At 38.5% G+C, this 22878-nt stretch overlaps 1 protein-coding gene across 8 annotated transcripts in view; it reads left to right on the top strand.

The window, feature by feature from the left end:
- Positions 1–22878, top strand: part of dagla (diacylglycerol lipase, alpha) — a 329798-nt gene that overhangs the window by 194902 nt on the left and 112018 nt on the right. For all 8 annotated transcript variants that reach the window (XM_087996619.1, XM_087996615.1, XM_087996617.1 and 5 more), the window contains 2 exons: positions 9792–10003; positions 14485–14586. In XM_087996619.1, the coding sequence (XP_087852745.1) occupies positions 9792–10003; positions 14485–14586 (314 nt within the window). The remainder of the gene's footprint in view (positions 1–9791; positions 10004–14484; positions 14587–22878) is intronic.

The raw sequence follows: 22878 nt of genomic DNA, 5'->3' as shown, positions 1-22878 counted from the left end.
TTGCTTGCACCTTCTATCTCTTTTGCTCATGACTTGGATGATGATTGGTAATACCATAGCTATCAAGGAACTACCAAAGCTAATAAAGAGCTATCTAGAAAATATGAGGAATTTAAAAAAAGTGACAGTTATCTCAACATTCCAGTTGATATCCAGAGTTATTGGATTTGTGGTGCATGACTAATTTTCCAAACACAATGTACACCATAGTGTGTCTGTCAAGTGAATATTTTGATTGACAGCTTCAACACATAGATTGGAAATGTTAGTTTATATAAGGAATTGATCAATTAATTGAACTGTTTATTTTCATGAGGGATTACTTGAAGATATTTCGATCTATTGAACATGTTTGTATCAATGAAAGTATTGATACAAACATGGGGCAGCTTGGTAGCTCAGTCCTGATGAAGGGCTTTTGCCCGAAACGTTGATCTTGCCTCTTGTCGGATGCTGCCTGAATTGCTGTGCTCTTCCAGCACCACTGATCCAGAACCTGGTTTCCATCATCTGCAGTCATTGTTTTTACCTAGCTCAGTGGTTAGCACTGCTGCCTTACAGGTTCGATTCCAGCCTCGGGCAACTGCCTGTGCGAAGTTTGCACCTACTCTGCATGGGTTTTCTCTGGGTCCTCTGGTTTCCTCCCACAATTCAAAGATGTGCAGGTTAGGTGAATGGGCCAAGCAAAATTGCCCCATACTGATCAGGGCTGTGTAGATTAGGTGCATTAGTCAGGAGTAAATGTAGAGGAATGGGTTTGGGTGGGATACTCTTTGGAGGGTTGGTGTGGACTTGTTAGGCCAAATGGCCTGTGTCCGCACTGTAAGGATTCTATGAAAAATGTTTTCAATCATGACCTCATCACTAGACAGATAACTTTATATTCTGCCAGTATGCTGAGGTTCGGTGGGAGTGGGCACTAGTTGAGTTGTTGTGGAGAGGAGAATACAAAGTGAGGGATGGGTATGAGTAGAACTCAGTTGGCTTCAGGCTATTGAAGTGCCATGCAGATCATTGAGGACACACAGAATAAAAACTTAAAAGTTTCACTTCTCAGAAGCCTATTTCTACACTTTTTTTTTCTGTACAGCTTTTGCATTTTTTTGTTTGCATATATGATTAAGTTTGTCAGAATTGTTTTTGTGTTTTGGTATGCGTACTCGAACTCTATCTAAATCTTCATACTTAAAAGTTTGTCATCATTTTAGATGGTCTACTACAGTCATCCAAGCAACTTAATTGTTGTTTAGATATATATCATATCTAAGAAATTCCTTTGAATTGTAGAGATCCTTCTAAATAGCCCAAATTATGGAAACTATATGTTTTAAAATTTGGGACTCTAATTTCACTAAAAAAAAAACACCCAGGATCTACATGAAATAACACAAGCTGGCATCTTTGGTGTTTTGCAAAGTATATGAACAAAAGGTGTATTTACTTCTTAATATTTAAATAAAAAATCCGCAATGGTTAATCATTAAAAAGAGCAAGTCTTTGTGTTCCTCATCTTGTTGATATAACATCACAATATTTCTCAGTGACTCATGACAACATTATTTTCTTGCCATTCATATTCCCCCACAATAGCTTTTTATACTGCTGGATTGCCACAGGATGTTGTCAACCATAGTTGCTTTTGAAGATCAAAAAGATCATTAAAATATCCTTGTAAAAAGACATGCAAAAAATGAGGGGGAACATAAAGAGCTACCATATGACACAACATTAAAGCATTGCTCCTGATCACAATAAAATGGTGAAGAACTAGTTAGATCAGAACATATACTATATTTATAATATATAGATTTTATATCAGTTCTGTTTCATTTAATCTATCATTTGATTCACATGAACTATGCTGTACATACTGCTTTCTATCCCATCCGTCACGTTGCTGGTTAATAAATGTGCTAATGAAGAAACAACTCTTCCCTTCATGTTGGATTGTTTGTCCTGTTTAATAATGTTTTTGCTTGAGCTGTTACTAAGCTGTATTTTTTGACACATGATGTGTGTACGGTTCTTCAGACAAGGTTAAGCTGTACATGTTAGTAAGATCATTAAGGCTAAATATCCAACATGTCTCGTAATTACTGTGCACAATGACAAAAATAAAGCTTTAATTCACTTTAAGATTATCTGGTGGATTCTGCCTTCTGTAAGAGGGCTATATTTGCTTTGTTTACAAATCGTGCTTCTTTACTGTACATATTGTTGGTAATGATTTGGTGTGTAGTGTAAGGATGGGGAAACAGCCTATGTGTATACAATATGTTAGTGATTGCGACAGGGCTGCTGGTTGTTTAATCAAAGTACTCTAATGAAACAGTCTCAGTTTTTGTTCAAGCTAGTTTTAGTCTGTGCATTAATTAGAAGAAATTATATTTGATCTATTTCAGAATTTGGCATTTGAAATTACCAAGTTCATTTTGAGTTTATTTTAGTCATTTGTTTAAAACAAGACATTTCAAATGTACTTTGCAAGTACTATGCTACTGTAATTAAGTTGATATAAATTCAAGGTCATAATTTATATTTGAAAATAATTTTCTTGTTAGTTTTTTTTTAGAAAAAGCAAAAGTTATCTGGACAGGTTCTGCATCATATGCTGAAATGTGTACACCTTGGAAGATCAGCTAGAAAATATTAAGTCAGACTAAATGAATAGTTATTGCATGTTTTCATAAGGATTTTTTCTTATTTTCTACATCATGCTCATATTAACTATGATATGTTTACTCCCTGTTCCCACATTTCACTGAATGAAATCACCTTTTGTAACTTTAAACTCCCTATTGTCTGGGCGTCTGTTTCAAAAATAACCAATCCCCTTGCTAGTCTGTCTTGCAAGTGGCTTTCAAAGGAAATCATATGTGCAATAGTTTTTCTACTTGATTGCTTCCTGGCTCTGGGTTGATGTCTTCTCCTTTTATTAAGCAGTCTGAGACATTTTTCGATATAAGCATTACTGTAGTTTCCCAGTGCAAAGCAAAAGAAATGTTAAAAGAGTAACCAACAGTTTCGCAGTGTAAATGCTTCAACCTTTAATGAACAAATTTCTCATTGAAATGATTCATACACCATTGCTCAAAAGTTGATTTTGGTGTTGTTGCATGAAGAAAAGGCTAGGTATTTCTACTTCACTCAATACAAGACCTGAAAGCAATGTGTGATGTAAAACTAAGTAAGACAGACTTGAAAGATTGAGCTGTAAATATTATTCCGTACTAACATACTTGACCACTAGTAGAGAAACCATATTGGATGAGAATAAGATTAGACGTGCTTTTGACTTAACCACATCTTCCCATGGGCTTAGAACTCCAATGTCAGAACTAAAGTGGCAGATGGATTCTTGAAGTTACTAGCCCAATCAGAGACATGGTAAGTGTGGATATTTGGCAGCCCCACAGGAAGACGTGGATTTCTGGAACCTTCAGGGAGCTTCACTATGACCTTGTGGGGTGGCGTGGTATCTAATACAACTGTGAAGCTTGATTGGCTCATTGAACTGATTGGACAATAACAGTCATGCCCCTTTGAAACATTGCAAGTTTAAGGGGAAAAACTTGAACGAGGGTGATGTCTGTTGCTCTTGCAGAGAGCCAACACGGAAATGATCGATTAAGTAATTGCTATACTGTATTCATCCTATAATTCTAAGTGCTATCTCAGTGATATGTTTACATACTAATGTAGTAATTAGGAGCAGGAATAAGTCATTCAAAAAGATGTAGCAATTCTGATTTAAACCTCAAATATGCATTCTTGCCTCCTTGATAACCTTACTAAACAAGAAAATATCTGACTCTATCTTAAAAATCTCAATGATACTACCTCCACCGCCTGTTCAGGAGGAGAGTTCCAAAGACTTGACTCTCTGAGAAAAAACATTTCACTAATCTCTGTTTTAAATGGGTGACCCTTGATTGTTAAATAGTGACCCCTAGTTATAGATTCTTTGAGGTAACATTCACATCTATCCTGTCAAGAAGACTCCTTAGGATTTTCTGTGTCTCAATCAGTTTGTCTCCTACTCTTCTAAATTCGAGCGAATACAAGGCTAAAGTACCAAAATGAGCAACTTCACATGTTCTCTCATTATATCCCATTTGCCACTTCTTTAACTGCTCATTTAATCTATCTGTACCTTTTTATAACCTTTTCACAATGGATAGCTTGTTTTCCTCCCTATCTTTGTGTCCTCAGACTTGGCAACCATACCTTTCATCCTTGCATCTAAATATTTACAGAAGAGTGTTAAGGTGAAGGGCGCTGAGGGCAGTGAAATCTGGCAGTGCTGCAAAATTGGACTTAATAAAGTATGTACTCAACTTAATTCTTGCAGACTGTGTGGTAGATGCAGGTGACCGAGTTCCCACCACACATGGGAAAACCTTTAGATGACAGGAATGCATCTTGATGCAGCTACCCCTATTTTTTGAACATCCACCATTTACAAATCTGCCATCATGGGTCTGAGAAAATTCAGCCCTCAACCTCTAGGATTGTCTTACTGAAGTACTTGGGAGCTGCCAGATACAGTTTAGACAACAGGAAAAAAAAATGGGGAAAAATTTAAGGAAAATTATCTGTTGGGATCAAATGCTGCCTTTGAGGCCTTTTGCCTTTGTTGCTGGGAAATGATGTTACTGTTTTTAAAATCAAATGAAGGACAAAGTAGTGCTAGTTATGCTAAAGTGTCTCCACCTGTGTCACAGCATGGTAATTTGAATAGAAACAATGTATAGGGGCCAGTTTAAAGGCAGGAGAACAACATTAATTCATAAAAGTCATTCGGAAAACTGGTGTAGATAGATGGGGCAGAATGACCTCCTCTGCTATAACAATCCAGTGATTCAGTAGAGGCTGTATACTTGAATATTAAGAAGATTTTCAATAAATGCCACACAAACTGTCAACAACACAACATAGACTCATGGAATCCGAGGGCGGATGTTAGCATGGATTGGTTAATGTGCAGGAAACAGAAAATAGGATTAAATGGGACCTTTTCAAATTGGCAGTCTGTGATTACTGGAGTGCCATAAGGATACATGCAGGTAATACAGCTATTTACAGCCTATATTACTGATTGACATGTCCAAATTTGCTGACATTAAAAGCTAAGTGAGCATGCAAGTTGCGAGACGGACACAGAAGTTGCAGTGTTACATTTCTAGGTTGAGTAAGTGAGTAACAAGGTGTCTGATGGAGTGTAGGTAGGGAAGTGTGAACTTATTCACTCAAGGTCATAAGTATACAAAAGCAGAATATTTTTGAAAATGCATAAACCTTGTAAATATTGATGTTTAGAAATGCATGGGCGTACTTGTACCAGAAACACAACTAAGATGTAGCAAGCAATCTGAAGACAAACAGTTTGTTAATCTTTATTGCAAGGAGATGAAAATAAAAGAATAAAGATGTTTAGCCAGAATTGTGCAGAACTTTGGTGTGACCACACCAGGAATAATGCATATAATTTTGGACTCTGTATTTAAGGAAAGATATACTTGCATGGAGACAATGCAATGAAGATTCGTTATACTGATCTCTGTAATGACTAAAAATCTGTAAACAAATGACATTCTGTAGGGCCTCATAGGGTAAATACTGAGTATTTTTATTCTCTGGCTACAGAATCTAGAGCAAAGGGCACACACTCAGTTCAAGGTGTTGATAATTTAGAGCTGAGATGAGAAGCAATTTATTTGCTCAAGAGTTATCATCTTTGGTATTCTTTAGAGTTGATGTTGTGCAATCATTGAATATATTTAGGACCAATAGTTTTTTTAGACTTAAGAAAATTAAAGGATATAGATCGAATAATGGAGTTAAAACCAAAGGTCAGTCGTGCTCATTTTGAATAGGACAGCAGATTCAACTGCTGTTTTTTGTTTTCATATTCTTATTTCAGTTATTGGAGCCACTGCCCCCTTTTTTTGTCTCAAGCATAGGTCCTTGACTTTCCAAGTTTTGTGATCTCCCCTTCCAGTGAGAAAAACAGGGAGATAGAAATGTTTAGAATAATGAGAGGAGAGAAGGATGAAATTTGTGTACATCATCTGTGAGGCATAGGACAATAGATGGAAGCTATATATGAGTGTTGGTGACTCAGATGGGGATCTGCCTCCAAAGACAGCATTAAGCGTAAATGTAAGGTGTTGACTTAAGAATATTATGCCAGTGAGAATGATGGCCTTGGAGCCTGGCAGTGTTATATAACTCATCTGATATGCCCTCTTGAGTTCTCAAGCAGATCAGAATGGCCACAGAACTGCTGTTCACTGTCTCAGTCAATTCCATTTATACCTGATTGGTTATTCTCATCCTTCTAGCCATTGAAGAGAGCAGCTCCCTTGATTGGATCTCCATGAAAAAGTAGGAGTCCTAGGTGTCAATCATTTCAGATTTTTTTGCCAGTAAATACAGTTGCATATAAGATCACTGTATAAAATAGTTCAATACAATGCTCTTCCTGATACTATGCTCCAACCCAGACATCAGTTATAAGGGATGGGCAATAAATGCTGCTCTAGCCCGTGATGACCTCCCATCAAGGAATAAATTTTAAAAAAAACACCATAGAGGTTTAACAATCACAGGATGTTAAACTGCTTCAAGTTAACGAGGTTCCTAGCAGGACAGGACCAGGCAAGGTTTATCTGACGATGATTGCTTGTAGGCTCTTGCTGGGCTGTTTGAACAGTAACTAGATGATAGGACTAGATTTCCTTATATGAAATTAGCTGGGGAACAAGAAGCATGTAAGGAACGTCTGCCCAGCTAATCTTGACTCCTTCTGAAGAAACACTCTCTCATTGAGTTCAGGGTGAACCTATATGGTTTTCTGAAAAGTGATTGAAGAAACTTCTCAAGACAGTATTTCCTGAGCACTCTGTGTCTGCCAAAATTCCAGAGATAACCATGCATGATTAGAGACTTGACCACATATCAGAATACCAGGGTAAAAATCTTTAGAACGTTCCGTGCATTATCTTTTTTCTCTTCACGAATAACACCAGAAGTCTTTAATTTCAAAGAGAGAAATCTGCTTATTTTTCTCTTTTTTCCTGAAACCTGTGTTTGTGCTCATGCATATTGCAGGTGATTTACACACATGGATGTAGGCTTGCTCGCTGAGCTGGAAGGTTCGTTTTCAGATGTTTTGTCACCATACTAGGTAACATCATCAGTGAGCCTCTGGATGAAGCGCTGGTGGCATGGCCCGCTTTCTGTTTATGCATATAGTTTTCCTTGGGTTGGTGTATCAATTTCTGTGGCGATGTCATTTCCTGTGGTGATGTCATTTTCTGTTCTTTTTCTCAGGGGGTGGTAAATGGGATCCAAGTCAATGTGTTTGTTGATAGAGTTCCGGTTGAAATGTCATGCTTCTAGGAATTCTCATATATGTGTCTGTTTGACTTGTCCTAGGATGGATGTGGTGTCCTTCCTCATCTATATGTAAGGATACTAGTGAGAGTGGGTCATGTCTTTTTGTGGCTTGTTGATGTTCATGTATCCTAGTGGCTAGTTTTCTTCCTGTTTGTCCAATGTGTTTGCTACAGTTTTTGCAAAGTATTTTGTAAAATACATTCGTTTTCTTTGTTATGTGTATAGGGTCTTTCAAGTTCATTAGCTGCTGTTTTAGTGTGTTGGTGGATTTATTGCTACCATGATGCCAAGAGGTCTGAGTAGTTTGGCAGTCATTTCTGAGATGTCTTTGGTGTAGGGGAGGGTGGCGAGGGTTTCTGGACGTGTTTCGTCTGCTTTTTGGGGTTTGTTGCTAAGAAATCGGCGGACTGTGTTCATTGGGTACCCATTCTTTTGAATACACTGTATAGGTAATTTTCCTCTGCACCACGTAGTTCCTCTGTGCTGCAGTGTGTGGTGGCTCATTGAATTAATGTTCAAATGCAGCTTCATTTGTAGGTATTGGGATGATTATTTCTGGAGTTCAGTATTTGGTCAGTATGTGTTGTTTTCCTGTAGCAATCATCCCAACACCCACAACGAAGCTGCGTTAGAACATTATTTCAACGAGCCACCACACACTGCAATGTAGAGGAACTACGCAGGACAGAGGAAAATCACCTATATAGTGTATTCAAAAAGAACGGGTACCCAATGAACACAGTCTGCCGATTTCTCAGCAACAAACCCCAAAAAGCAGACAAAACACGTCCAGAAAAATAGCCACTGTCCCCTACATCAAAGACATCTCAGAAATGACTTCCAGACCACTCAGACCTCTTGGCATTATGGTAGCCCATGAACAAACTAAAACAGCAGCTAATGAACTTGAAAGACCCTATACAGACAACAAACAAAACTAATGTCATTTATAAAATATCTTGCAAGAACTGTAACAAACATCGCATTGAACAAACAGGCAGAAAACTAGCCACCAGGATACATGAACATCAACAAGCCACAAAAAGACATGACCCACTCTCACTAGTATCCTTACATATAGATAAGGAAGGACAACACATCCATTCTAGGACAAGCCAAACAGAGACCGCATAAGAACTCCTAGAAGCGTGGCATTCCAACTGGAACTCTTAAGAACAAAAACATTGATTTGGGTCCCATTTACTACCCCCGAGAGAGAACAGGAAATGATGTCACTGCAGGAAATGACATCACCAACCAAAGGAAATCTAAACACATAAACAGAAAGCGGGCCATTCCACCAGTGCTTCATCTGGAGGCTCACTGACAATATTAACTAGTATATGACGAAACGTTTGAAAATGAATCTTCCAGCTCAGCGAGCAAATCTACATCTAGAACCTCAACCTTAGCTACAAATCTTCTCAAAACTCACTAATGGACAAACATTTATAATTCCATATTATCAACTGTGTATATTAACCAGTCATTGTATCTTCATTGAATAATTCCTCTTTTGACAGTAAGCCAATAATTGCATTTAGTAAAGAAACCTGCTTAAAAGCTCTTTTTATTTAAAATCTGATATAGATAAGGTAGTTAGTTGCCATTTTTGTAAAGGGGAAATATTTTATATTTATTTGTTGAGTAGTAAGATTAGAGCAATAATGCACTTCACCAGTTCTGTCATATCACAGTCCACTTTAAATGGGAAATGCTCAGCTGCATTTCTCATAGGTAGCCAATACGTGTCAAAAAGGTATATTCACTGGACTGAGATTGGACACACTCATCATGCATTGGAACTTCACAAAAGTGTTCAAACAATCTTTAGAATTGGATTTAAAATTATATTCCATTGGTAAAAGGCCAATGTGAGCGTGTATTATTCAGTATTGCTGCGCTTTATGTAAAAACTACAGTGTGTTTATAAGTTTATGCCTTCTGCCACAATGCCTTTTGTATTTTCCGTGGAAACAAGCCTTTCAGGCCAAATGATCATTATTTACCACATGGACAGTGGTCCAGTGCCCTTTCGCCCCATTTCCTTTGGTCGCTCATCTAACCTAACTTTTAATTGTTCGTCAGGTATGTTTTCAATTATTAACTTGTGGTCTCTAAGCATCAAATTTGTTTTGTTCAAGATTCTTATTGTTTTGATCTGATGGATCTTTATAGCGCACCCCTGTTTTGAATAACTTTCTAACATGAGAAGAGAATAAGAAATTATGGGAACTATCATAGTGCATAGATCTGATCTGATTTTGGGGTTGGTTTAAAAAAAATGCTAAGCTCCAGTAATGTAGAATGGTTGATATTAACATTATGACTTGTTAGAGAAACAAACCCCACTGCACTCATTGCATTGCACCTGTTTTGTATTTTTTTAGGTTTATAGTGCTTTCTGTGGTTCTCTTTGGCCTAACATACAGCCCTCAAGAGCAGTGCTCGCTCAACCTGGTTGATCATGGCAGGGGTTACTTGGGCATTCTCATTGCCTGTGTGATATCTGAGGCTGCTATAATCTGGCTTAGTATGCGAGGAAGTATCCTTTACACAGAGCCACGAGATTCGATGCAGTACATTCTGTACATCCGTATGGGTAAGATGTGAGATTTACTGTGAGATTTTGCATGTGTGTTAAAAGTTGCTGTCTTTGAACTTCAACTATAATACTTTGTGATATCAACAACAACAGAATGACTAAGACTCCCAAAGTGAATAGAATGCCTTTTCGTAATTGTTTGTTTCTGATGTTTATACATTTCGGTTACATGGCCATTGTTGTTCATATGCATATATTCACCAGTAACGTGTACAAGTAAATTAACCTGAATGGAATTGGACAAAGCTTGAAATTTAGTCCTCGGATTTCTTTCATGGCAGTCATTGTAGATGAAACTCACTGTAGTGTTAAGTTTCCAACTACTAAAATTGAGGCATTGGTATATTTTGTTCCATTCATCAGTTAGAGATTGAAATTTGTCTGTGGCATTTGTGCTATAGGCAGTATCAGCCCTGCCACCCATCAACATTTAGTGCCTAATATTCAATTCCATTAGATATATCCATTATTGGCCTCTTCATCGCCACAGACTGAGAAAAACTTCTCCCCATTAATTCAGATTTTAAGATTGATAAACCATTACAAGTGTGAAAATGCATCATCTGAAATATATTCAGTGCAATGGATGGCTTGTCATGACCCTGAGCTCCAGTTAACATTGAGTAATCAATAGTGGATAGCACCCTTAATATCTTAGGCTTGATCCTTGGGGAGATAAAAAAGAACCTTCATCTTAGGCTGTTTCCCTGCAGTACAAGAACCCAGCTATATAATTGGTGGAGGTCAGTTGAATCATGCATCTTGCACCGAGAATGCAGCAAAACAATCTGTTCTTGGGGCTTCTATAGCTTCTGAAGGAAAATTAAATGTTAACAGGGCTGCGAGTTGCTGCAGTTGAATGTCCTTTTGTATTGCCCTTCATGTCGACGGAAATATTTGGCTTTCATCTTCTCAGTATGAGGCGACGTGCATAAAGTGCCTGTTGAGATAGTGGGTGCAGTATATTATTATAATTAAACAACAGTGCGCTGTCAGTCTAGTGCTGATCTTATAGTAGTTACATCACTCAGCAAAATCAAGCATCATTTTAAAAAAATTTACTAACATCCACCCCACACCCCCTAAAAAAAAGAAAAGCAGACATATCTCAATCGTTTTGCTTCGGTATTTAGCAGGGAAGTAGAACTGTTAGACATGACATTGAGTTAAGCACTAAGTTAAGTGCTTTAAAAAGCTTTTGTAAGTGTTGAATAAATTAATTAGAAAGAGATAAGAGACATTACTACATAGATTTAATAATTTGTTAGGAAAGAAGGTGCAATTCCAGAGGACTGAAGGCAAGCTAACGTAATCTTATATTGGCAAAGGGGCACAGAACATGCCTAGGGCATTATAGTCCAGCCAGCTTAACATTGTTGGTAGGCACAATATTGGAATCTGTACTCAAGGAGAAAATAGAGTATTATAGAGTTAGAGGAGGAGGGCGGGTGGGAGACACTACAGTTGTAGAGTCTCGGGTTTAGCTGCCTTGCAGATACATATGGTCACTGCTTCCCTTCACGGCTGCCCATCTGGTCCTTGTCACTTCCTCCGCTGCTCCCGCTCATCTGGAAGAGCATGGTTTGATTAAATCAGTCAACACGGCTTTGTGAGGGGCAGGTCATGCCTCACACACCTTATCGAGTTCTTTGAGGATGTGACTAGAAAAGTTGATGAGGGTCGAGCTATGGATGTGGTGTATATGGACTTCAGCAAGGCAGTTGATAAGGTTCCCCATTGTAGGCTCATTCAGAAGGTCAGGAGGAATGGGATACAGGGGAATTTAGCTGTCTGTATACAGAATTGGCTGGCCAACAGAAGACAGCGAGTGGTAGTAGAAGGAAAATATTCTGCCTGGAAGTCTGTGGTGAGTGGTGTTCCACAGGGCTCTGTCCTTGGGCCTCTACTGTTTGTAATTTTTATTAGTGGCTTAGATAAGGGGATTGAAGGATGGGTCAGCAAGTTTGCAGACGACACAAAGATTGGAGGTGTCGTTGACAGTATAGAGGGCTGTTGTAGGCTGCAGCGGGACGTTGACAGGATGCTGAGATGTGGCAGATGGAGTTCAACCTGGATAAATGCGAGGTGATGCATTTTGGAAGGTCGAATTTGAAAGCTGAGTACAGGATTAAGGATAGGATTCTTGGCAGTGTGGAGGAACAGAGGGATCTTGGTGTGCAGGTACATAGATTCCTTAAGATGGCCACCCAAGTGGACAGGGTTATTAAGAAAGCACATGGTGTTTTGGCTTTCATTAACAGGGGGATCGAGTTTAAGAGTCGGGAGATCTTGTTGCAGCTCCATAAAACTTTGGTTAGACCACACTTGGAATACTGCGTCCAGTTCTGGTTGCCCTATTATAGGAAAGACGTGGATGCTTTGGAGAGGGTTCAGAGGAGGTTTACCAGGATGCTGCCTGGACTGGAGGGCTTATCTTATGAAGAGAGGTTAACTGAGCTCGAACTTTTTTCATTGGAGAAAAGGAGGAGGAGAGGGGACCTAATTGAGGTATACCAAGATAATGTGAGGCATATATAGAGTCGATAACCAGAGACTATTTCCCAGGGCAGAAATGGCTAACACGAGGGGTCATAGTTTTAAGCTGGTTGGAGGAAAGTATAGAGGGGATGTCAGAGGCGGGTTCTTTACACAGAGAGTTGTGAGAACATGGATTGCGTCCCCAGCAGCAGTTGTGGAAGCAAGGTCATTGGGACATTTAAGAGACTGCTGGACATGCATATGGTCACAGAAATTTGAGGGTGCATACATGAGGATCAATGGTCGGCACAACATCGTGGGCTGAAGCACCTGTTCTGTGCTGTACTGTTCTAACCTGTTTCACTACAGGTTAATAAGACCAGCGAGAAAGCAAGGGTAACCATTGTATATTTCTAGGGGAAAATGATTGGCAAGTAGGAAGGTTGTGTTAAGCACAGGAAAACCTGGCTAAACCACATGGACTACTTCTTGTAGTTCAGGCTGCTATTTTGTATGAAGGATATACAGACATTTGAGAGGATGCAGAGAAAGTTTGCGGGGCTGATAATAAAAATGTGTATACATATCAAAAATGCACAACAGATTAGGGAAAAAAATGCAGAGGTTGACCTAATAGAGGTCTTTAAAATTACAAAAGTTTTAGGTAGAATTAATAGAACAGAATGTTTTCACTTGCAGGAAATGATGACTATAAGTCATCACCTAATTTGGTAATTGAAAGGTCTAATAGGGAATTCAAAAGAAAGTTCTTCCTCCGAAGAGTGATGAGAATGCGGAACCCATGATCATGTGTACAAGGAGGGGTTGAAGTGGATAATATAGATGCGTTTAAGGAGAAGTTAGACTAGCATAAGAGGGGAAAGAGAACAGAGGATTGCAGAAGTCTATTTAAGTGAGGGAAAATGTGAGGCGGCTGCAAAATCATCATGAATATGGTATCAGGAATTGACAGGGAGAAGCCATTCCTGTCCATGAGGAGGTTGATGATAAAAAGACACCAATTTAAAGAGATAAAATAACCAAGGACAACATGAGGACGGACCTTTTTAGAGAATCAGTGGTTAGGAACCGAAATGCATTGTTTGAGAGTGTGGTGCAGATAGGTTCAGTCATGGCTTTAAAAATATATTAAACAATTAAATGAAGGGAAAAGAATGATCGGGCTGCGGAAAAAGGTGTGGGAGTGGTATGATTTGCATTTTGAAAACCTTCGTGGACGCAACAAGCCTACTGGTCTATTTTTGTAGAGTACCAAATCTTTGTATTTTTGTAGAGAGGCACATGTTAGATCTAACTTATTATGGACCCCTAATTATCCTCAAAAGGTGATTGGCTTTTTTATTTAAACCATATAGTTCATTCTGTGATGCATTTATGGTGTTCCTATAGTAACTGTTATCTCAAGCTTTTGCAAATCTCTTATCGCTTCTTTGTAGGTATTATTGGCACTGTTTCATGCCTGATCAATGATGAAGGGAGCAGTCACAGGAACCCAATCAATGATCATTGTTCTATCAGATACAGATTGACTTACTATGTATTTTGGAGAAGTTTATTGGTTTTGTATTTCAAACCATCCTGTTCTAAACTTGTAAACTATATCTGGCAGGATTTGTTTCATGTGCATTGTTCAAATACATTCCTTTTTAGTCATTAAATTCAACCAAAGATTTAAGCATTCTGTGTTATAGACAAAAGAGAAAGGAAAGAACATTATATTTTCAAAGGTTTGATTGGGATGGCAATGCAATAGCTGCAGAAACAAGTTATTTGTAACAGAGACTAGTTTTGCAACCTATTCTAATGCTCAACAATTATGCTGTAACCTCAGATTGACAGTATGAATTAGATGCAGTGATTGATTTTTTTTCCAGTTAAATAATTCGGTACTAAATTGTCTGTATATGTACTTATAAGTAAAAGTATGCCTCTTTGAAAAAAGAACATAATCGAGTTGCTTGGCTGTTTTTTTCTTGCAGCAATTGTGCTAATAGAATTTGCATACGCAATCATAGGAATTGTCTGGTTAGTGCGGTACTACCACTCCTGTAATGACACTACTGCAAAGAACGTTACCTTGGGTGAGTACAGACTGCGAGTATACATTCCGTTAATGAGCAGTATCCTTTCTCACACAATGCCCTGAGTGAATAGTTCTGCTGATCAGCCTTCAAAATTCATGTATTCATGAAAATGAACAAACACTCTTGATTTTTCTCGCATTGTGTTTTTGATCTTTTTGTTGCAGGCAGGACCAAATATTTTTCATTTTCTGTAATTCTCCTGTAAATGCATATTGGCCTTGATCTGTTCCCTCATTCTACTATTGCAACAAGCCTGAATCAGCTAATCACCTGATTTAGTTTACCCTTTTCCTAATGTGTAAAACTTTAATTTTCTTTGAAACAATGTATGGAGAAATATAGGCTTGATTTTAGACATCAGCATGTCTCAGAGTCCTAAATTGTTTACAATTCTCGATCCTTGGTTAATGACAGCCTTTTGTCTCTATTTCTAATCTAATATACTTCTGAGATACTGATTATCCTTCGGTTTAGAGACATCTGGAGTCATAGAAATGTACAGCATGGAAACAGACCCTTTGGTCCAACCTGTCCATGCCGACCAGATATCCCACCCAATCTAGTCCCACCTGCCAGCACCTGGCCCATATCCCTCCAAACCCTTCCTATTCATATACCCATCCAAATGCCTCTTAAATGTTGCAATTGTACCAGCCTCCACCACATCCTCTGGCAGCTCATTCCATACATGTACCACCCTCTGCGTGAAAAAGTTGCCCCTTCGGTCTCTTTTATATCTTTCCCCTCTCACCCTAAACCTATGCCCTCTAGTTCTGGATTCCCCAGGGAAAAGACTGTCTATTTATCCTATCCATGCCCCTCATAACTTTGTAAACCTCCATAAGGTCACCCCTCAGTCTTCAACTCTCCAGGGAAAACAGCCCCAGCCTGTTCAGCCTCTCCCCAGAGCTCAAATCCTCCAACCCTGGCAACATCCTTGTAAATCTTTTCTGAACCCTTTCAAGTTTCACAACATCTTTTCGATAGGAAGCAGACCAGAATTGCACGCAATATTCCAACAGTGGCCTAACCAATGTCCTGTACAGCCGCAACATGACCTCCCAACTCCTGTACTCAATACTCTGACCAATAAAGGAAAGCATACCAAACGCCACCTCCTCTATCCTATCTACTTGCGACTCCACTTTCAAGGAGCTATGAACCTGCACTCCAAGGTCTCTTCGTTCAGCAACACTCCCTAGGATCTTACCATTAAGTGTATAAGTCCTGCTAAAATTTGCTTTCCCAAAATGTAGCACCTTGCATTTATCTGAATTAAACTCCATCTGCCACTTCTCAGCCCATTGGCCCATTTGGTCCAGATCCTGTTGTAATCTGATGTAACCCTCTTTGCTGTCCACTACACCTCCGATTTTGGTGTCATCTGCAAACTTACTAACTGTACCTCTTATGCTGGCATCCAAATCATTTATGTAAATAACAAAAAGTAGAGGACCCAGCATTGATCCTTGTGGCACTCTACTGGTCACAGGCCTCCAGTCTGCCTTGCAATGTAGGTTTATGGAAGTTGAGACTATTCCGGTTTCCTCCTTACCTGAAATGGACCTTCGGACAAGGCGATAATATGATAGCTCCTTAAGAATGGAAGCAAGAGTAAACCATTCAACCTTTTGAGCCATCTCTACCATTCAGTATGATTTTGGCTTTTAACTGGTATTTAACTGAATTGTCTGAATGTTTTTCCCTATCCCTAAATTCACTGAAAGACCAGATGTTGTTCTATGTCAGTCTTACGTATATTCAATAGTGGAGCAAGTTTCTGGGGTAATTAATTCCAAAGGTACACAACTCTTGCCATGAAGGAATTTTTCTACACTTCAGTTTTAAATGCCTCTTAAGCTGAACACCTCCGTGTTCTAGATTCCACACCAGGGAGAACAGCTTCTTAGTGTCTATCATATCCCAGTCACTTCAGATACGATCACCTAAATCTACAGAGTACAACTCTCTTGTGCCATGAACCAATGTACTGACTTCTTATTTTTGTACTCAGTCTCTTCGCAAGAAAACCAGCATATCGCTTGTCTACTAAATTGTTCGCTGTACCTGCATGCTAACTTACTGCGTTGATTGTCCATATTCCCTAAACCCCTCAGAACATGAATACTTACAAATTTCTTATCCTGATTTCAGCTCCTTACTGACAGTCTTGGCTGCAGCATGGGAGCAATATATATATGGATCATTCCTGATGAGGAAAGACAGCATACCCACAGCAACAGCAGAGACAACATCATGAGCTTTTGCACTTCCACACAGAATTAGTGACTGGCTGCTTGGAGATCAGGGTGACTCTGAGGAGTTGTGTGATGACTCGAGGAACAATGAGACAGAAGTTCTCTTGTGCAAATAATTAGGTTGCTGAAAATGTAGTTCATGTGCCTTGATACATCTTTTCAAGGTACCTTTCGATAAGTTGCATTGAGCATCTACAGAATGATTATGCGTTTTAGCAATTCTGAAAACAACAATGTATCCTGTTAGATCCGCTTGAACATAATACAATACCCAAACAAATATAACAAAATATGACACCAAGTCACAAGAAGAGATATTGGTTCAGATTTTCAAAACCTGGTCAAAGAGAAATGTTTTAAGGGGTGTCTTAGAAGGGGAAAGCATTGTAGAGAGGCAGAGAGTTGTACAGATGTCACTCCAAAGAGTAGGGTATAAGCTGAAAGCACAGATATCAATGATGGATCAATTAATATTGGAGAGTTTTGTGATGGAGATGGAGGGATATTGAGGAGCAAAGTCATGAAATGGTCTGAAAATGAGAATGACATTTTTAATATCAAAAGTTGCTTGAACTGGAGCCTGTGTCAGTCAGTGAGCACAAGGGTACTGGTGATTGGATTGTGATGTAAGTTAGCACATGGACAGCAAAATTTTGAATGAGTTTGATTAATGTAGATGTGGGAGACCAACCAAGATTGTGTTAGAACTGACAAACTTGGAGGTAGAAAAGGCTCCCTTAAATGGACAGAAAGGCGGAATTTCTTCTCTTAGGGTAGTGAGTTTGTGTAATTCTTCAGCTGAGAGGCTGTATAGGTGAGTCACAAAATATATTCAAGGCTGAGGTGGACATACTTTTGATTAACAAGGTGATCAAGAGTTATGAGGTAAAGTGGAGTTGAGGATTGTCAGGTCAGCAATAATCTCATTGAATGGGGGAACAAAGGCAATAGGTTAAATGGCTTGCATCTACTCCTAAATCTATGGTCTTATGTTCTTGTATACATTTGCTCACTCTGGATGACATATTATTTACATCCTGGAATCAAACCTGAAAGCAGCCAATGGCAGTCTATGCCTGCAGGGGAATGTTTCTGGGGCGAAGTTGCTGCATGTGGCACTAATCGATTATTGCCATGGTTATGGAGTGAAATTTCTGTTCTTTGGGCAATATTAGATTTGGTAAGCCAATCTTTGAATACCTAATAAATTAGCTTGTACATTCTGTTCTACACATCGTAAATTTCTCATGATTTATGAATCAGTCACTGAAGTCTAAAACTTTTAACACAAAATATAATGCTTCAAAACACCATGTACTCAATATATTTAACTAATTTAGCATTTCTAAATTATTCTCAAGACTGCAACTTCTACTTATTCAGAAGTAATAGTTTTATTTTTGATTAATGCATCAGTTTTACATTTCAATGAATGTTGAGTAATGCTGATTGCTTTAACAGTTACGTAGGACATGACATGTAAATAACAAATCTATGGTAAAAGGAAAAGGCTAATTTGGGACCACAGAGGAGATTAAGCTAGGAGGCAAGGATTGAGTTGAGGTACTAAAGTGAGTACTTTGCATCAGTCTTGAAATGAGATGAAATGCTGCCAAAGTCACAATGATAGAGATGGCAGCTGATCAGAAATTGTAAAGGCTTAAATTGATAAAGAGCAAATATGTGAGGGTGTTGGCTGTGCTTAAGGTTGATAAATAGTAAAAGCTGGATGAGTATTTTCTGAGGATAATGAGTGGATTAAGGGTGAAAATTGTGTTGACATGGACCAAAATCTTTGAATGCTTTTGTTATATAAGGTGATGCTGGGTAACTACAGAATTGCAAATGATTTCCCCTTGTTGAACCATGTGCAGAATTAAACTTTGGAAATAGCTTTTATCCTATGGGGCGAAGGTTTTGTAAATGATAATTCAAAACAAAGTAAAAGTCACTGGACAAATATGGATTAATTTAAGAATGCCATTATGGCTTTTTAAAGATCAAATCATGTTTACCTTGCTTGATTAAGTTTTTTAATGATGTAACGAGGAAAACTGATCAGGATTATGACATTGATGTGTTTCTGCTTTGTAATGTTTGTCATTATTTCCACATCTGACTGGATTGTGCACATCCTTTTCACTTTTTTTCAAGTCATCAGGTTGTACATGCAGCATAAGTGTATTTTGGAGAGTAGGGATTGAGTTCTTGTTTTCCTGTGAGGGTTTGCTTTGCTTCAACTGCCTGAATTATTGTACCTGTGGAGGCATTTTGACAAACTTAGAATTTAAGGGTGGCACAGAAGTCTTTGTGGATAGATCTGTTGGATTTTGGTGGCGAGTCCATCGTTGAGTATCACCTTATTGATTCTGGTATAGATGGAAAATCCCCTTCTTTCAAGACTCAGTTTCCACCTTTACTTTGGCAAGATGGATAATGAAATATTCTGCATATGCCAGCAAACTTGTTTTTTTTTCAGAGCAGAAGGTGTTGTGATATGCTGTATTCCACTTTCCTAGTCCTCTGACCAGCTGTAGAAATTCAGTTCTGAAGTTTATTGGCTGACTTTCTTGACTTTTCACTTTCTCTACTCTGCAAATCAGATGTCATTTAGTACAAATCTCTATGCCTAAGTTTGAACAGCTCTGGTTTAGAATCTCATAAAAGGTTTTAGTGATTTTTCTCTCCGTATTTACTGGCTTGGATTGAGAATTAGTTATCAGACAGGAACAGTAGGAAACAATAGTTCAGTTTTGGAGTGGAAGGCAAATAGGATGGCATAGGGATAACTGTTTGGACTCCAGCTGTTCACAATAAACTCTCATGATTTGGATGAGGAAATTGAACATAATTTTTCCAAATGATAATGCAAAACAAGGTGAGAGAGTCAGTGTTGAGGAGGACATAAAGACCAGTGAGTGGGCAAAAATATGACAGATGAAGTACAACATGGATAGATGTGAATTTGTCCATTTTTGTAGGAAAAACAGAATGGCACGATATTAATCAAATGGTGGTATTTTGGGAATGGTTAATGTACAATGAGACCTGAGTGTACTTGTACATAATATATTGAAAGCAAGCAGACAGACAGGTGCAAAAAGCAGTTAAGATTAATAGTATGTTGGATTAAGGAGTCGAGTTTTCAGTTGGCTTCCCATGAGGAGTTTACATTTTGCAGTGATGTTAACTGACAGCCAAGGAAAGCAAGTTGGATGTAAGAACAAAAGGTGTAGGAAAAGAAGTAGGCCATCCAGCTCATAGAGTCCAGAATGCTATTCAATGAGATCATGGCTTGTCTGATAATCCTGAACTCCACTCTACTGCCTTCTCGCCATAACCCTTGATTCCCTTTGATTAAAAATCTGTCAATCTCATTGAATTGAATATACTTAATGATCCAGCCTCAATGGCCTTTTGTGGCATAGAATTCTAGATGCACTACCTCTAAAAAGGAAAAAAAAAGCCTCCATCTCTGTCTTAAATAGGTAAAACCCCTACTCTGACATTGTAACCTTTGGTCTGAGATAGTGTGTTGTCTTTCATTGTAAGGGGATTTGAGTGTATGAGCAAGGTCATCTTTTTGCAGGTAGACATGAACTTAGTGAGATCGTGCCTTAAATATTATGTGCAACTTTGATCTCCTTGAAGAAAATGTATAGTTGCCAAATAGGTCGTCACAGTTTCACCAGACTGATTCTTGGAATGGCAGGTTTGTCACATGAAGAGATTGGATACATTGTCTGTATTCACTTGAGTTCAGAAGAATGAGAGGGGAGCTCATTTAAGTTTGTAGAATTCTGACTGGACAGACTAGATGCAGGGATGATATTTCCCCTGGCTGAAGGAGTCCAGAACAAGAGGACAGAGACTCTGATACATGATAAGCCATTTTGAGCTTAGATGAGAATTTCTTCACTCAGCGGATGGTAAACCTGTGGATTTCTGTACCACAGAAGGCAGTGGAAGTGAAGTCATGGAATATACATCAAAAATAAATACATTTCTAGAAGCTGTGTGTCAGGGCAATGGAGTGAGAATGAGAATATGGTGTTGAGGTAGAGATCAGCCATGACCATATTGAATAGTGGAGCAGACTTAGTGGGCTGAATTGCCTATTCATACTCCCTTTTTAATGTTTTTTTAATGTCTTCTATATTGAAGGGTTACATTCAGTTGCCCTGTGAGTTTGAATTCTGTACCTCTGGTCCAGGTAGTTATTGATTGAAGAGAGTCTTTTCTCCAACCCCAGTTTAATAGCAGTATTAATTGAAATTTTTGCACCTGTCTAATGTAATGCTGATCTTATTTCCCTCACGCAAGGAATGAGCATTCCAGTTACTTCCACTTGATTCCTTGATGCCTATAATGAAAGGCATCTTAATATCAATGCTCTCTTTGATTTCTGGCAGCTTGACACCTATTAATGTCTTTTTACTTATTCTGTGCAGGTTTCTTGTTGCGACACGTAGCTTGGGCATAATCGTTTTCCTGGTACTCAGCCAATTCAGAGATGCAGTTTCTGCCTCTGTGCTATTTTCGTTATGCCCAATTCTCTTTTTAGGCTTAACACATTTCACTCTGATTTTATGATATAGTTCTCCATATCATCCCAAAACACCAAATGAATTTGCTTACTGACCTCAATATGTCTGATGAATTGAATTGGCTTAGTTAAAGGTAAATCATCATCAGAATGGAGGTGGTGAGGTGATGTTTCATCTAATATTCTGACAACTTTTTCCTGGTTTTATTATTGAGCTACTATATTCCCCATTCTCTCCAAATCATTGCTAAAAGCATCAATGCATTCCACTGTGCTGGATATCTTATTAAGTTTAGTTCACATGACAATGATGTATTTTGCAGATTAAAGTAAATATCAAATGCATGTATTATTGCCCATTCATAACACTTCCTTCAAATCTTTGTCTGACTAGGAAATTTATCTGCTTCAACCTGTTGCATACTGCAGTGCACTGACCATCTCACTGTACACCTTTGCAGTGAGGCCAGATAGTGCAATACTTTGTAAATCTTAGGCATCAATTCAGTCACACTTCTAGTTGATTGGGGCCTGTAACCTAATCAAAATTTTTTTTGTTAATGGAAAAGATGTTTCCATATTATTCTTTCACTTTTTGCCACATATAATATTCTTGAAGAATATATAGGCCTGATAAGGTAAAGAAAATGTGAATTTTATTCATGAAATATCATACTGTGGCTTCATCTTGCTGTAAGGCTACAGGAAAATGCAAATCTTTGACATTAAAACTCTCCCTGTGGTGGTGTATGCTGTCTTTTTAGCATATTACACTTATTAAAATCATTCATAGAATATGGTTATCATTGGTGAGTCAGCATTCATTGTCCATCCTGTAAAAGGTGGTGGCGGGCTGTTTTTGAACTCCTGTAGCCCACACTAAAGGGGTAGCTGGATTGATACGAGGAAGGAAGTTGCAGGGTTTTGACCCAAACTTGGTGAAGAATGATGTTATATAATTCAATGCCAGGAAGACGTGTGGTTCCAAGAGAGCTGATAGGTGGTGATGTTCCCATGCATCTGTTGCACTGTCCTGACAGGCGGTAGAAGTCACAGGTTTGGAAAATGCTGTCAAAGGACCCTTGAGTTACTGCAATGCATTTTGGAGACAATGCACACTGTTGTCACTGTGTATCAGTAGGGAATTTTGAATGCTGTGAATGGAGTACCAGTCGAGTGGGCTTCTTTGTCCTGAATGATATTGAACTTCATAAGTATTATTGCAGCTGCACCCATCTACGCTAGTGTGTAGTATACTGTTACATCCCTGACTTGGATCATGTGAATGGTGGACATGATTTGAGGAGACAGGAGTAAGTTACTTGCTGCAGAATTACTATTTTATGACCTGTTCTTGTAGATGCTGTATTCATGTGACTGTTCTAATTAAGTAGCTTATACTGCAAATATGTGAAAAAAAATCAGCAGGCAATGAATCCATATATGAAAAATAAAAAGCAAAATGTTGAATCAAACTGTAACATT

This window comes from Chiloscyllium plagiosum, unplaced genomic scaffold, assembly GCF_037043375.1.
Source record: "Chiloscyllium plagiosum isolate Xiang-an unplaced genomic scaffold, Cpla_swu_hap1 HiC_scaffold_18, whole genome shotgun sequence".
Classification (NCBI taxonomy): domain Eukaryota; kingdom Metazoa; phylum Chordata; class Chondrichthyes; order Orectolobiformes; family Hemiscylliidae; genus Chiloscyllium; species Chiloscyllium plagiosum.
This window is presented reverse-complemented; position numbering and strand designations above follow the sequence as displayed.